The sequence below is a fragment of the Carcharodon carcharias genome, chromosome 9 (assembly GCF_017639515.1).
Source record: "Carcharodon carcharias isolate sCarCar2 chromosome 9, sCarCar2.pri, whole genome shotgun sequence".
In the NCBI taxonomy this organism is placed as follows: Eukaryota; Metazoa; Chordata; class Chondrichthyes; order Lamniformes; family Lamnidae; genus Carcharodon; species Carcharodon carcharias.
This window is the reverse complement of record NC_054475.1, coordinates 103,274,594-103,290,023: the sequence shown is the minus strand read 5'-3', so window position 1 is coordinate 103,290,023 and position 15,430 is coordinate 103,274,594. Positions and strand designations below refer to the sequence as shown.

Here is a 15,430-nt window from a genome sequence, read left to right as displayed (position 1 = left end):
TCACCACCAACTAGGGATAGGCAATAAATACTGGCCCAGCCAGCGACACCCACATCGTGCAAATGAATGACAAAAATCTCTTTATGAGCAATAACTCCATTGTATCAGTAGATGCTTAGGATCAGACTACCTGTTTGTCCCTTTGGCTAAAGGAAAGAGAATAGATCATGGGAGTGAGGTACTCATTTTCAGGACAATCATTGCCACTCAATTATTGTCTTCGTGTCTAATTCATTTTTTTTTCAGTATAACACTTTGAAATGATACATTCTATATCAGTGATATTTTCTATACCATTAATAGGAGGGCACAGAGTATGGTCAGAGGGCTCAGAGTAAGGTAATTGACAAAAGAACTAGAGATGACCTGAGGAAAACCTTTTTCATGGAATGAGTTAATAGGATTTGGAATAGGATGGACACAGATCTAATAGTGGCTTTCAAAAGGGAATTGATAAATACCCGAGGAAGAAAAGATTTGCAGGGATATGGGGAAGGAGTGAAAGGGTGAGGCTAAGACCATCTTTCTGCTTACAGGTTATTGTGGTACGATGATGATTGAAGATGAGGAATCACCTATTTCCCTGACATTGGATGACACCAAGCCCGATGGTTCCCACCCTGCAATTATGGGGTATAGTTCACAGAGCTAAAGAAATACACACCACCAATATCCTATGTGATGTTAAAAAGATCAAAATTAGCACAGGGAAACTTTGAAAGGTACCTGGAGGCAATCTTAGACTCTCCACTTTCATTGTCAAGACGATATGGAGAAGTAAGTAAAGAGCAGATAAAATGCTGGGATATGTTGCCAGAGCAGTGGAATTTAAGTTTGCAAAGTTATGCCAAATATTTATAACACACGAGTCAGGTACCATTTGCAATGTGGAGTTCAATTCTGGTTGTCACAAAAGGAAGATACATACATTGGATAGGCTACAGAGAAGAGCAACGAGAGTGATTCTAAGTATACCAGGAATGAGCTACATATAAAGATGAGAGATGCTTTCCAGCCTAGACTAAAAGCCAATGGGCAACTTCATTGTGATACAAAAGGTACAGTTTTATGCAGTCGTGCTTTTGGTATAGCCTTGTCTGCTGGCCTCATATACTAGGGAACCTACTCATAATTTCCCAATATTTTCTCATGGTGAGTGCAGTTCTATGGCAGCAGCAAGCATGCTTAAATCATTCATATAAAGTACTATATAGGACAAATAAGATATAAACAAAAACAACTACTTGCATTTATATAGCACCCTTAATATAGGAAAACGTCCTAACACACTTCACAGGAGCATTATCAGACAAATTTTGACACTGAATCATACAAGGAGATATTAGAACATAGGGCCATAACCTTGGTCAAATAGGTAGGTTTTAAGGAATGTTTTTTAAAAAAGAGGGAGGTGGAGAGGTTTAGGGAGGAAATTCCAGAGCTTAGGGCCTAGCCAGCTCAAGGACAATAAAATGTAAGGACATAAATGTAAATTGGTGAAAATAAAATTTTAAACACATCTTAGAAAAAAAAAATCAATGCCCAATGTCTTGGTTCTTGGTTGAAATGGACGACCACATAAAGTAGTTGAATCAATGGCATTAGGGCCTTCAAAATGCAATTACATTCTAGGCAAGGTGAGCTGACATACTGGAGGGATGAGAATGATGGGCAATTGACCTTTTCTCATTCTTGACTTTTCCTGATGTTTCTTTTCTTACAGCATTTTGATTTCAGTATTGTCTCAACCTACTGTGCTCTAGAATCCCACCGTAAACTGTGAACTGTGAATTAGTTAATCGCAGAACCAGCACAAATCCAGTAGACCCTGAGCTTTGTCCTGGATCAATCCCAGAGTCAGTGAGAATCTGGCTGCACATCACCCTCCCTGTCATTAAACAGCTGAAGAACATTGAGTAGAAATTTTAAAATAATCTTTCATTCTGCCTGGAGCACCAAACTGTGCTATAGGAAATATAATCCAGCTACATTTATTATCTGGAGTGCCAGGATATCCTGTGATAAAGTATATAGCTCTTCAGATTTACGGCCATACTGTCACATTACATTCTACAGATGAAGATTTCCCACCAACTTAATACAGGAAATGAGTTGGCCATTGATAGTGCAAGAAGCTGTGCTAGTGATGAGAAAGGCAGTGTTTTAGACCTTGGCCAAGCTTCACATGGAGGTAATGGTTATTCATCTATATCCCTGTTATTAATTCAGATGCTCCTGTAACTGGACCCCATGCCCCTTATGTGCTAGAGTTGGCTCACACTGCCCAATATCTACTTGTACAATAGCATTTCAAGGGAAATAATCAAACTTTGACATACAAGCTGGATGCTGCATCTTTTACATGTGCCCACACACACGCTTCTTCAATCTTTTCAAACGTTGACCGAGAAAATACATCACGGGCAGAATTTTCCTGATTGTGTGGGGGGGGGGCCGGGACCCGCACACACGGCAATAAAATTACACGCAGCGACATTGGGCAAGTGTCCCGATGTCACCGTGCACCATCGCGATATTTTGTTGGCTGAGCATGCAATGATGTCCGATACACGCCCGACATTAATTAAAGGGCCACTTAAGGCCCTTGACTCACCAATCGATGCCGATTGGTGTCTGTGCGATCTTCGAGTCGGCGCATGGGCACAACAGGCAGGCGGTTAGGAGATATTTGTATAAACCTCATTCACAGGTAGGATAAGAGGGCTCAGTGGGGTTGTGAGTTTGCTCTGTCAAATATTTATTTTTCAAAATTATTGAAACTTGCCTGTGTGATCTGCAATACTTCAAAATGCACACCAGCTGCTTTGTCTGGACTCTTAACCCTAAAGTCAGCACTCTGCAGTGAGGAATCTTTTCTGGGCCTTCCCATAGCCTGGGAATGGGAGCTGATCTGTCCACTGGAGGAAGCTCCCCTGTGGAGGAAGGGAGGGCTAGAAGGGGGGAGGAGGCCAGGAGTGGACATTCAGCCTCCAGGGGAGCCACCTTTGGGAGGACAGGCGCAGGCACAAGGGGTGCAGGGCCAAGTGGTGGACCAAGGTGGAAGGGGCCACAGAAGATGCCACTATCCTGCTGCCAGGATGTACAGGCAGTGAAGCAGCTACCTCAATAAGTCTGAGGTGCAGTGCCGAAGGAGGCTCCATCTCTCAGGGGAGACAGTCAACTATATCTGTCAGATGATTGGGCCTGACATCTCTGCTAACTGTGTGGGCGGACACCCCATGCCAGCGGCTCTGAAGGTCACAGCTGCTCTCAACTCCTATGCCTCTGGCTCCTTCCAGGGGTCAGTGGGTGATCTTTGCGGTGTCTCCCAATCAGCTGTGCACACTTGTGTCAAGCAGGTTACAGATGCTCTGTTCGGATGTGCATTGACTTTTATCCACTTCTGTTGGGACCAGGCAAGTCAGATACAGCGAGCCAGAAACTTTGCGACCATTGCTGGCTTCCCCCGCGTCCAGGGTGCTATAGACTGTACACATGTGGCCATCAAGGTGCCAGCAGGTGAGCCCGGTGTCTTCGTCAACAGGAAGGGCTTCCACTTCATGAATGTGCAGATAGTGTGTGATCACAGGACACTGATTGTACAAGTCAGTGCAAGGTACCCAGGCAGCTCCCATGATGCCTACATCCTCAGACACTCCCAGGTGCTGGGGCTGTTCAGTGCTCCAGCCCAGCTGGATGGATGGCTGCTGGGTGACAAGAGCTATCCCCTCAGAAGGTGGCTCATGACACCACTCCGCTATCCAAGAACAGAAGCTGAGCAGCGCTACAATAGGAGCCATGCCTCCACAAGGGCTATGGTGGAGAGAACCATTGGTCTTCTCAAGATGCGCTTCTGATGCCTGCACCGCACAGGGGGCGCACTCCAGTACCCCCCAGATTGTGTCTTGGTGATAGTGGTTGCATGCTGCGCTCTCCACAATCTTGCGCTAGAAAGGGGCGACACTATGGCCGATGAAGACGTCGATGCAGTGGCTGCTGCTGCACACGATGAGTCCAGCAGTGAGTCTGAGGATGAGCACGCACAGGGAAATGTTGAAAGCGCTGACCTGGGCATACTTCAGGGAGGCAGGGACCCCGGGAGGCTTTCATCCAATGAACTTCAGCTAGCACAACACAGATGGACCTCCAGGACAAGCCTGGGCTGTAGGCTCCATACTCGTCACCTAAGTGCAAAATCTGCCAGGTTAGGAACAGTCACTAAGGGCCTTGTTAATAAAGCTGAATGTTCACCAAAGCACTCATTACAGTTTTGGAAACCTTACACATACAGAAGAAAAGAGGCAAACTCAGCCATGGTCACAAATCTGAATTTAATCTGTCAAGCAATCCAATTTATTCCAAAAAAAAGAGAATCGTATTACCAATCCAAACAAATCATAAGGACCTCATCTCGGGCCAACACAAAATCACCAGTGAGAAACCCATGGTGTGCCTAAGGTGCCTTATTTTTTTGTTTCCGGGTGCTACGTCTTGGTGCAGCCCCATTGCTCGGAGTGGCATCTGAGACATCCTGTTGACTCTGCTGTCCTATTGGCCTTGATGACCTTGGTGGTCATCCTCTGGCCTGTGGAGACTGTGCTGGCCCCACCTGGGAAGGATCTGCCATTTCCACAGCTGGCATCTCCCCAGTCGTTGCAGCCTCACCGGATTCTACAGTCACTGGGAGAGGGGCAGAGGAGCTGCCACCCTCATCGGATCACCCTGAGAGGTGCCTGCAGAGATGACAGGCAGCTGCTGCGCTGGTGTGAGGTCGTTTCGGACCTCCCTGCTCACCATGGATGGATGGGCACTGAACTGGAAAACTTGATGTTCAAACCATCTCCCACACTGGCACTGGCCAGCTGAGGTCAATGCCGATGTGAGGGCTTGCTGGTCAGAGTGCATCCCCAGGAAGCCCTGATGGGTCTCCTGGGGGAGCCTCTCTCCATGGAGGACGCTTGGCGCTCAGACATGAGACTCATTGCTACGGCGATCATCCACGTAGACTCCTCCACCACAGAGGCCAAGCCAAGCATAGACTCATGTATCTCGCCCAGATGCTCCCGCACACCCGGCCGCACCTCCTGCCCCTACTGCGTCGCAGACGACTCCAGAGGCACATCATCAGGCACTGACTGAGCATGTGCCTGGTCCCCTGCAGTCCTCTGACTGCAGGCGCCATGGGCACTCTCTGTCTCTGCAAGCTCCTCTGGTGACTGTGAAGTGTCCTCACCGCTGTGCCCCGGGACACTAGCCGATGTTCGAATTCCCACCGAGGTGTTAGTATCTGCGCTGGTGTCTGCCTGGCAGAAATGATGTGACCCTGGTCAAGCCCCTCAAGTGTGAGATGGGGCCTCTGCTGCTGCTCCTCCCAGCCCTGCTCTGCTGATGCTGAAAGGAAGAACAAGGACAGTAAATCAGTTAACATGGAGAAAATGGCAAAGTTCATCCCAGGCCCCAGATCATTATGTGCTTATCCTTCCATAACCAATGGTCAAACCATCTTGCAAAATTAAATCAACTAACATTGTTATGGCTGTTGGGAGAACAATGCTGACCTCACTGTTGGGCATAAATACCTGGCTGTGGCACCCCAGCCTCACTGACGCCATGGCACCTTTCCAGATCCAGGGCCTCCTGCTCAAACCAGATAAGAATGGTGATCTGTGCCTGGTCGCCTCCAGTCCTCACATGGTGTGCCACATTATGAGCATTCTTCTCCTGAAAATGAGAGACAAACATTGATTTATGTAAATTGCACATGGACTCTCTTCGCACATGGCCCACCCCAACCAGAGTGGGACATATCAGGGCTCCAGAGCCTCCTCACCCTGCTGCTGCCGAACACTCACAAAAAGATGTGAGGCCTGTTCCCCAACCTCCCCACCCCCCTCCCTTGGACACATGCTACCTATATCACATTAGGCACCACGCGGTCTGTCCTTCCATAGCAAGGAGGCTCAAGCACATGGAGTGCAGAGTGCAGCAGATGGTTTGTTGCCACGCCACCTTGAAGCTTCCCTCCCAGCATGTCATCACCCTGACTTGGACATATCCTGGAGTTTAAACACAGCGCCTAGGTGCAACTCCACCAGGTTGCCCCCAAACCAGTCATGTGGGACTTAGTGTAACACATGCTGCGGGAGCAAAACACATCTCTTCATCACCTTCTCAGGCTGACCTCAGCGTGGGCAGTATCTGCTTGCCCCCTCAGCAAAGGACAAATGCTGTCAATGATTCAATGCAGTCATTACACTCAGACTTGGGGTGAGTGGCGGGCAGCAGGGGGGTAAGCTGACCTGCTGGGTTAAATGACCAATGCCAACATTGTCCTCACCCCACCAGAGTGCAACAAGTCATTGAAGCGCTTGTGACACTGGATCCAGGTGCTCTGTACCACGTCGCGGGAGCTCACCACCTCCTCCCAGGCACGTTTCTTCATGTGGGGGGGTGCTTTCTCCTCCCATCCTGGGGAAGTAGCAGCTCCCGCTATGCTGCCACCTCCTCAAGGAGGGCAGCAAGGCAGTCATCTGAAAAACGAGGGGCACACTGGCATCCCTCTCAACCATCTGGCCTGGCCTATCTCACTGCCCTACCTTCCAGCCTGGCCTGCTCCGCTGCCCTGCCCTCCGACCTGGCCTGCTCACCAGAAGCAAGTGGTCTTGCACTTGCCATTGTGAGCAGCCTTGCAAAGCCTGCCAGCACTTCATTTAAACAGGCTGCCGGGCCTTAGTTGGACCCGGCGGTTAGTGCACTCCTGCCGCCGCCCGCCCACTCCCGCTATCCTCGGGAATTGCGCATTACGCTGGGTGGGCCCTAATCGGCCCAACTGTGTAAAATGGCAGCGCGGACCTGATTGCAGGTGGTGATCAGGTCCGCGCCTGCTCTTGCACCACCCTCCCGCCAACCAGAAAATTCAGCCCCATGTGTTTTTGCAGCCATATGCATATAATTAAGCTGTTTAATTTTGCAAACGGCAAATGAACAAATAAAGAAACAGTTATGCTTGACCTCCCATATTTATTTCAGTACAATTCATCTTTGTGCAATAATACAAAGTAGTGAAGTCACTATACTTTCCCAAATTAATGGGCTGCCTTGCTTCGCTTAAATAAAATAACTTCTACCATCCTGTAACCTAAAATTCTAGGCTTGTTGCGAGCTTACTTGCTTAGCCATCTGTTCATAAGCCTTATTCACATTGTGTGTCTCAGTCTGTATAGTTTATTTTGCTGCATTCACAACCCTCGGAAAGGTTCAATACTAGAGAACCTCTGCCAACCCTTGTGAACTTCCCAGTATTGATTACAGTCTTTAGTGAAGCAACTTCAAAACTTGCTCATTAACTACCTTTGATCTGTATTTTCTTTTAAATGTGTGAATACACTTCGCTTTAAACAAACTGTTAAATGTAACTCTTTTTCCCCAAATCTTGGATAGGGTCAGTCCCAAATGCCATACATGTCCTATGGATCAGTAACGAGATTATTAAATTACATGTCATGAGATTATCTAAGGTATAATTGAGTATTACTATTACTTTCTAGGTTTATATTGGCAAGGAAAGCGCGACTCTTACTTAGTCTCACCAAAGCAGAGAGGTGGGTATTGTGATGTTTGGCTGATATTCTGTGATCTTATCTATGATAAATTTTATAATTACCTGACATGTAAAAGTGGGAGTGTGTTTGCAATTTTCCTGCAGCTGTGTTTAATATGGGGAAACCTCAACATAAACCTGTGCCCTCAGCACCCCTTAGCACATTTGACAGGAGTCTGTAATTAAATAGAACTCAGAGTCAAATATGGGAAACAGTAAATGTCACTAATACACCATGCTATCTGCTTCTAACCCTTTTCCCTAAATGGCTGCGATTTTGAAATGGTCATGTTTTCACATTGTTTCAGAGTTAATTCTGTGAATGGTGAATTGAGTTGACCTACCAGATAATAATGTGACTAGAGCTTCATCCACTGGGAGTGCAATGTTCAAGAGTTACCCCATAAAACTTGTATTCAATCATAGAATGGTTTCAACACAGAAGGAGGCCATTTGGCCCATTGTGTCCATGCCTGCTCTCTGCAAGAGCAACTCAGCTAGTCCCATTTGCCTTTTCCCTGTAGCTTTGAGAATTTTAATTGTCAGATAATTATCCAATACCTTTTTAAAGCCACAATTGAGTCTGCCTCCCCTAGTAGTCTTGATACCACCCCTTGGATACCCAACTATATACCGTCCTCCAGTCTGAAAATAAACTGTTCATCTCTATTCTCTGTTTATGGTCACTCAGCCAACTCAATAGAAATAAAAATTGGGAGAGATAGAAGCCAGGCTGCCGATCCACTCTGCCCTATTTTGCACTACATCCCAAAGTTAAGATATACCCCATTGTCCCTTCATTGCTGTAATATTAGTTTATAATTAGTCTGAACTGATATGTAAAAGTCTCCATTCTTTATTGGCTCTAAAGGTCTAATGTTTAATGAAGTTAGGATTGTCTCACCTCAATTCACATTAATGTACATTTATACCACAGAATTGTCCAATGTAATTTGTCACTAAATTGTCAGTCTGCCCAAAAGGGAAATTTAGAATTGCTAAGGTGGGAAATGGAAGTGCTACACTGTTTTAATTTGAAACTTTTGTTGAGATTAGAGGGAACTGTAGTGTGTTTTCAACTCAATGATATTCACCACATGGACCACACTTGTGTTTCCTGTGACCTGCATGTTGGCTCTCCTACTCACTGCCTCTCTCCCACTCATTGACCCTTCCACTCGCCACCTCTCTCCTGCTCATCGACCCTCCTGCTTGCCATATTTCTTCTGCCTGCCAAACCCCCACTTGCCAACATCCCCATTTGCCAACCCCCCCACTTGCTGACCCTCCCGCTCGCTGCCTCGCTCCTGCTTGTCAACCCTCCCGCTTGTTGACCTTTTCCTGTTTGGCAACCCTGAAGCAACAAACGGGAGGATCAGCGAGCGGGAGAAAGGTGGTAAGCAAGAGGATTGGGAGAAGCTATGAATAAAGGGTCGTTGAGCGAGAGGTTCATGGAGAGAAGCAGCGAGTGGGAGAGGCAGTGAGTGGGAGGTAAGTAGAAAAAGTTAGTAGGTTATTAAGAAGTTGGTAAGTTATTAAACACAAAAGTAACTTTACATGTGGCTTCCTGTGTATAGTTACTAATCTGTTATCTTTTATAATCATTTTCTCTGCTTGATGTACCAGCATACCTTTTTGAAGAAATAAATCATAATGAATCTAGAAATATTTTTAAAATCCTACTTGTGGCCTGATTAAAATTTTCCAATATCCCAATTGATCCTCACTATTTTTCTGGTGAATACCACTGACCAAACCAATATTGCACCTACATCGAATTCCATAGAATCTGCAGCACAGGCTTTTTGGGCGGTGTTTATCCTCTCCAAGAGCTTCCTCCTACTCTAATTGCCATTTCCTACCCTGCCCCATCCTTCTGTCCTTTCTTCCTCATATATGCATCAATCCTCCTTAACTGTTTCAACCACCCAATGTGACAAAGAGTTCCATACTCACACCACTCTCTGTGTAAAGAAAGTGGTTGATGGAGCAATGTAAATAGAGCTTAATTTGCAACTAATCCATAACACCTCTGTGTGATACAGCATGTGATGTCACAGTATAATACGCCATGCAGGAGACTATGCTAGCACATTATGTGTCTCAATATTAAACTATCCACATTCCTGGGTGGAATGAAAAAAAAATCTTGTTTTTCAGGAAGCAAAGAATTTGCCAGATTTATGCACGAGTCCTGGAGACAGAAGAAGCCCTGTATGTAAGCACCTTTTAATACAAGACTCCACGACATTCAATTATCTTTCATTTGTAGTGAGGATGTGAGTTAATGGAATAAAAATATTTCTGGGCCCATGCCTCATTTCATTAATTTGGCAAAGCTGTAAGAGACTGTCACAGACAAGCGGAAAACAAATTTCAGACTGTTGGCTTCATTGACAGTGGTTCTCAGGTACATGCCAGGAATGGTGGCTGGAGAGGAGAAGAGAAAGGGGTCATCTGCAACTGACAGCAGCTTTCAGAAGTGGCACATAGCTGAGGGATAGACTCCTACTCCTCCTGGTTCCACTTGAAATACTTACTGTTTTGGTGACGGCTGCTAGTCAGGCTGCATCCAACCCTGGAAAACCTAAGCAGATCTGGTACGCACCCACTGCTTCACACAGTTTGGCGGAGTAATTTTTCTATTCATTCAAGGGATGTGGGCCTCGCTGGCTGGGCCAGCATTTATTGCCTATCCCTAATTGCCCTTGAGAAGGTGGTGGTGAGCTACCTTCCTGAACCGCTGCAGTCCATGTGATGCAGATACACCCTCAGTGCTGTTAGGAAGGGAGTTCCAGGATTTTGACCTGGCGACAGTGAAGGAGCAGCGATATATTTCCAAGTCAGGATGGTGAGTGGCTTGGAGGGGAATTTTCAGGTGGTGGTGTTCCCATCTATATGCTGCCCTTGTCTTTCCGGATAGTAGTAGTCATGGGTTTGGAAGGTGCTGTCTAAGGAGCCTTGGTGAATTCCTGCAGTGCATCTTGTAATTGGTACACACTACTGCTACTGTGCATCAGTGGTGGAGGGAGTGAATGTTTGTGGATGGGGTCCCAATCAAGCGGGCTGCTTTGTCCTGGATGGTGTCAAGTCTCTTGAATGTTGTTGGAGCTGCACTCATCCAGGCAAGTGGGGAGTATTTCATCACACTCCTGACTTGTGTCTTGTAGATGGTGAACAGGCTTTGGGGAGTCAGGAGGTGAGTCACTCGCCACAGGATTCCTAGCCTCTGACCTGCTCTTGTAGCCACAGTATTTATATGGCTGGTCCAGTTCAGTTTCTTGTCAATGGTAACCCCCAGGATGTTGATAGTGGGGAATTCAGTGATGGTAATTCCATTGAATGTCTATACAGACATTAGGCCTTTAGTAATGGGAAGGGAGGAGGAAATGTGTCACTTTGCTGCATGCAATGTGCAATTATGAAGGGGAAGGATACAAGTTGTTGAAAGCGAGATATGCCTTTTTTCCCCAGTAATCTTTTCTTTTCTCCTGAATACACTGACCTGTGTAGCCAACCTTCTGATAGTAAATGTTGACAGGTTATTAGATACAGAAATTTGATGTCTAAGCTTTACTCTGTTTGTGCCCAATATCTACAAACATCATGTCACTATTTGAAGAATACTCTATTCTCCAATGTCAGATGTCACCACAGGACAGATTAATTGGTCAAACATCTTAGTGCTGAATGTGGGATGTTGGCAATGCTGAATTACTGGGACATTTCTTCATATTACTTCAAGAGTGATTCACTGAGAAATGTCAAAGAGCTTCCAATGTGGAATCCCCCTAAAATCAAACTTACTCCATGCCTAATATCATAAGCTCTTGGGTATACCAATAGGCAGCAGCTAGGAGCCTGCATTCTGGTGTGCACAAAGGTCATCGAAGCCTCACATTTCATGTAAATTAGGGCACACCAAACACCATTACTAAGGGACCCTTAAATACAGTCATTCTAGAAATGATAAATTTTAATCCTAGTTGACCTTCTTACTGAAAAAGAGCCATCCTTTCTTTCTGCTCCAGTTGTTCATTGACATTCAATAGACAGCTCTACAAAGGAGACTGTGGCTACAACACTTAGCTCTGTAACTCCAGTGGTTTTGACACTATGGGTAGCAAAATGGTATCTGTGCTGCTACTACTCACTTCCAGTGTGTCTAATGCTGAACACCATCTTGGTGATGTTCTTAGCGCCAGCATTGCAAGCATGTGACAGAAGTATGTAGAGTAGGCAGATTGTGACATCAGTCAGTGTTTAGTGAGGATTTGATGTCAGCACTGCCATTTTGGACATTGCCACTCTAGTTAATGCCCTTTCTTAAACACACAGCTAAACAAGAACTCAACTACACAAAGGATGCCAGCAACACCATTTAAATGATCAGTTTAATTGCTGATTACCTTCTACTTGTTTTGTTTGAGATGGTGGCAGTGCTGGGTGTTTTGAGGAGTTGTTTACAGTTGGTAAAAACTGCAGGGAATGGTGCTACACATGAGGAAGGCAATGCTTGTAGCTGGAAGGGCTCTGAGCACACCACTTGCTCCCAGTCATGAGGGCTACAGTAACAGTCCCCTTGAACTACAGCATGTGAGGACAGTGATGCAGAGGCAATAAATAAGAGGACAAGTTGCTTGCAGAGGGAGGAAAAGAGCTGTTAGGAGGAGGCCTTACTCATTAAGGCTCTTTAGGGGGCACTTAACCTCCACCGTTTTAAAAATGTATTCATGAGATGTGGGCATTGCTGGCTAGGCCAGCATTTATTGCCCATCCCTAATTGCTCTTGAGAACTGAGTGGCCTGCTGGGCCATTTCAGAGTCAACCAGATTACTTGTGGGTTTGGAGACACAAGAAGGCCAGACCAGTTAAGGACAGCAGATTTCCTTCCCTAAAGGACTTGAGTGAACCAGATGGGTTTTTACAACAATTGACAATGGTTTCAAAGTCATCATTAGACTTTTAATTCCAGATTTCCAATGATTGAATTCAAATTTCACCATCTGCCTTGGTTGGATTCAAACCCAGGTCCTCAGAGCATTACCCTGGGCCTCTGCATTACTAGTCCAGTGACAATACCACTAAGCCACCATCTCCCCCCATGAGCAGAGTGATTGTCAGTGATTCACATGATTTCCACAGAACTCTTTCAGCTCTTGAAACCAGCCACAGAGCCGGCTGAAGATGGAGCTGTGAATGGCTGTGTAGGTGACCATGGCCTTTAACTTCTTTGTATTGAGATCCCTTCAGGCTGGACAAAGCCACATGACTAACATCTGCCCTTTTGCTGCTCATTGCTGCATCAGAGAGATGACAGAGGCTCTGTACAGGGACTTCATTGTCTTCTCCCTGAACAGAGAGAAACATTGAGTGCGCACATGGTTTTGCCAAAATAATGGGCTTCCTCACGGCACATTTCATGGGAGCCAAAGGTAATATTTCCAAGTTAGCTGACAGCACAAAACTAGGTTAGAATGTAAGTAGTGAGGAATTTGTTAAGAGGCTTCAAGGTGATTTAGACAAGTTGAGTGAGTGGACAAATACATGGCAGATGCAGTATAAAGTGGATAAGTGTGAAGTTATCCACTTCAGTAGAAAAAACAGAATGGCAGAGTGTTATTTAAATGGTGATAGATTGGGAAATTTTGATATACAAAGGGACCTGGGTGTCCTTGAACACTAGTCACTTAAAGCAAGCATGCAGATACAGCAAGCAGTTAAGAAAGCAAATGGTGTGTTGGCCTTCATTGCAGTAGGATTTCAGTACAGGAGCAAAGATGTCTTACTGCAACTGTACAGGGCCTTTGTGAGACCTCACCTGGAGTATTGTGTGCAAATTTCATCTACTTACTCAAGAAAGGATATACTTGCCCTAGAGGGAGTGCAGTGAAGGTTCACCACGCAGTTTCCTGGGATGGCAGGATTGCCATATGAGGAGAGATTGGGCCGATGAGGCCTGTATGCACTGGAGTTTAGAAGAATGTGAGTGGATCTCATTGAAACATATAAAATTCTGACGGAGCTGGACAGACTATTTGTAGGGATGTTGTTTCCTCTGGCTGGGGTCCTAGAACAAGGGGTCACAATCTCAGGATATGGATAGGCCATTTAGGAGTGAGATGAGAAGAAACTTCTTCACTCAGAGGATGGTGAAACTGTGGAATTCCCGACCACAGAAGGCCGTTGAGGCCCAGTCACTGAATGTATTAAGAAGGAAACAGATAGATTTCTGGACTCTAAAAGCATAAAGGGCTATGGGGAGAGAGCAGGAGTATGGCATTGAAATAGAGGATCAGCCGTGATCATATCGAATAGCGAAGCAGGCTTGGAGGGCCAAATGACCTACTCCTGCTCCTATGTATCTATATTTCTACGGGCTGCTTTGCTGCACCTCAATGATGAGATGTATCCAAACTGCATAGGTTACCACACAATGTGTAGTTAATGTCTGACCATGCTCAGCTCACGCTGAATTAGCTAGCCTCGCAGCAACTATGATGTGGGTAAATGTAAGGTTATCCATTTTGGTAGCAAAAACAGGAAGGCAGATTATTATCTGAATGGCTATAAATTGAGAGAGGGGAATGTGCAACGAGACCTGGGTGTCCTTGCACACCAGTCGCTGAAGGTAAGCATGCAGGTGCAGCAAGCGGTAAAGAAGGCAAATGGTATGTTGGTCTTCATAGCCAGAGGATTTGAGTATAGGAACAGGGATATCTTGCTGTAATTATACAGGGCCTTGGTGCGACCACACCTGGAATATTGTGTGCAGTTTTGGTCTCCTTATCTGAGGAAGGATGTTCTTGCTATAGAGGGAGTGCAGCGAAGGTTTACCTGATTGGTTCCTGGGATGGCGGCACTGACATATGAGGCGAGATTGAGTCGATTAGGATTATATTCGCTGGAGTTCAGAAGAATGAGGAGGGATCTCATAGAAATCTATAAAATTCTAACAGGACTAGATAGGGTAAATGCAGGAAGGATGTTCCCGATGGTGGGGGAGTCCAGAACCCAGGGTCACAGTCTAAGGATATGGGGTAGACCATTTAGGATTGAGATGAGAAATTTCTTCACCCGGAGTGGTGAGCCTGTGGAATTTGTTACCACAGAAAGTAATTGAGACCAAAACATTGTATGTTTTCAAGAAGGAGTTAGATATAGCTCTTGGCGTGAAAGGGATCAAAGGATATGGGGAGAAAGCGGGAGCAGGCTATTGAGTTGGATGATCAGCCATGATCATAATGAATGGCAGAGCAGGCTCAAAGGGCCAAATGACGTACTAATGTTCCTATTTTCTATGTTTCTATGATTCTATGATGTATTCATTCTTCACCAATCCACTGATCCTGCACTTTTTCAGCTACGAAGTCAAATCAGATGGTAACTGCTGGACAAAAAGGCTATCCGCCCTATAACTGGCTAATGGCTCAGCACAACAACCTACTACACTGGCCAACATTAAATTGTGAGCCATGCTGCCACGATAAACATCTTCGAGCAGATCATTGGGAATGGTGCTGTTGCTTCAACCACTGTGGAGGAGCCGTCCAGTGGTTGTCCATTGTATCCTCTGCCACCTGGCCATCATGAGGGCACAACCCATTCTACCAGGTTGAGGAAGAAGGGAGGAGACAGCCAGCACATCCACATCCCTGAGTTAGAGTTGGGGACTTTGAACAGTTCCAAATAGTTACTCATGAATATCAGACAGAAAAATCCTAGTCTAACTCCGGGTAACTATACAACTAATGCTCCTGGACTCCCCGCCCCCCACCCCCAATTGACCTGACTAGCCCCCACCATCCAACTCCCTACCACCCCCAACTC

General features: G+C 45.8%; 1 protein-coding gene across 1 annotated transcript in view; it reads left to right on the top strand.

The window, feature by feature from the left end:
* LOC121282452 (amine oxidase [flavin-containing]-like) overlaps nt 1–15,430 on the top strand; it is a 75,897-nt gene that overhangs the window by 46,373 nt on the left and 14,094 nt on the right. Inside the window, exons 9-11 of the mRNA XM_041196158.1 lie at nt 537–633; nt 7,548–7,601; nt 9,761–9,818. Of these exons, the coding sequence (XP_041052092.1) occupies nt 537–633; nt 7,548–7,601; nt 9,761–9,818 (209 nt within the window). The remainder of the gene's footprint in view (nt 1–536; nt 634–7,547; nt 7,602–9,760; nt 9,819–15,430) is intronic.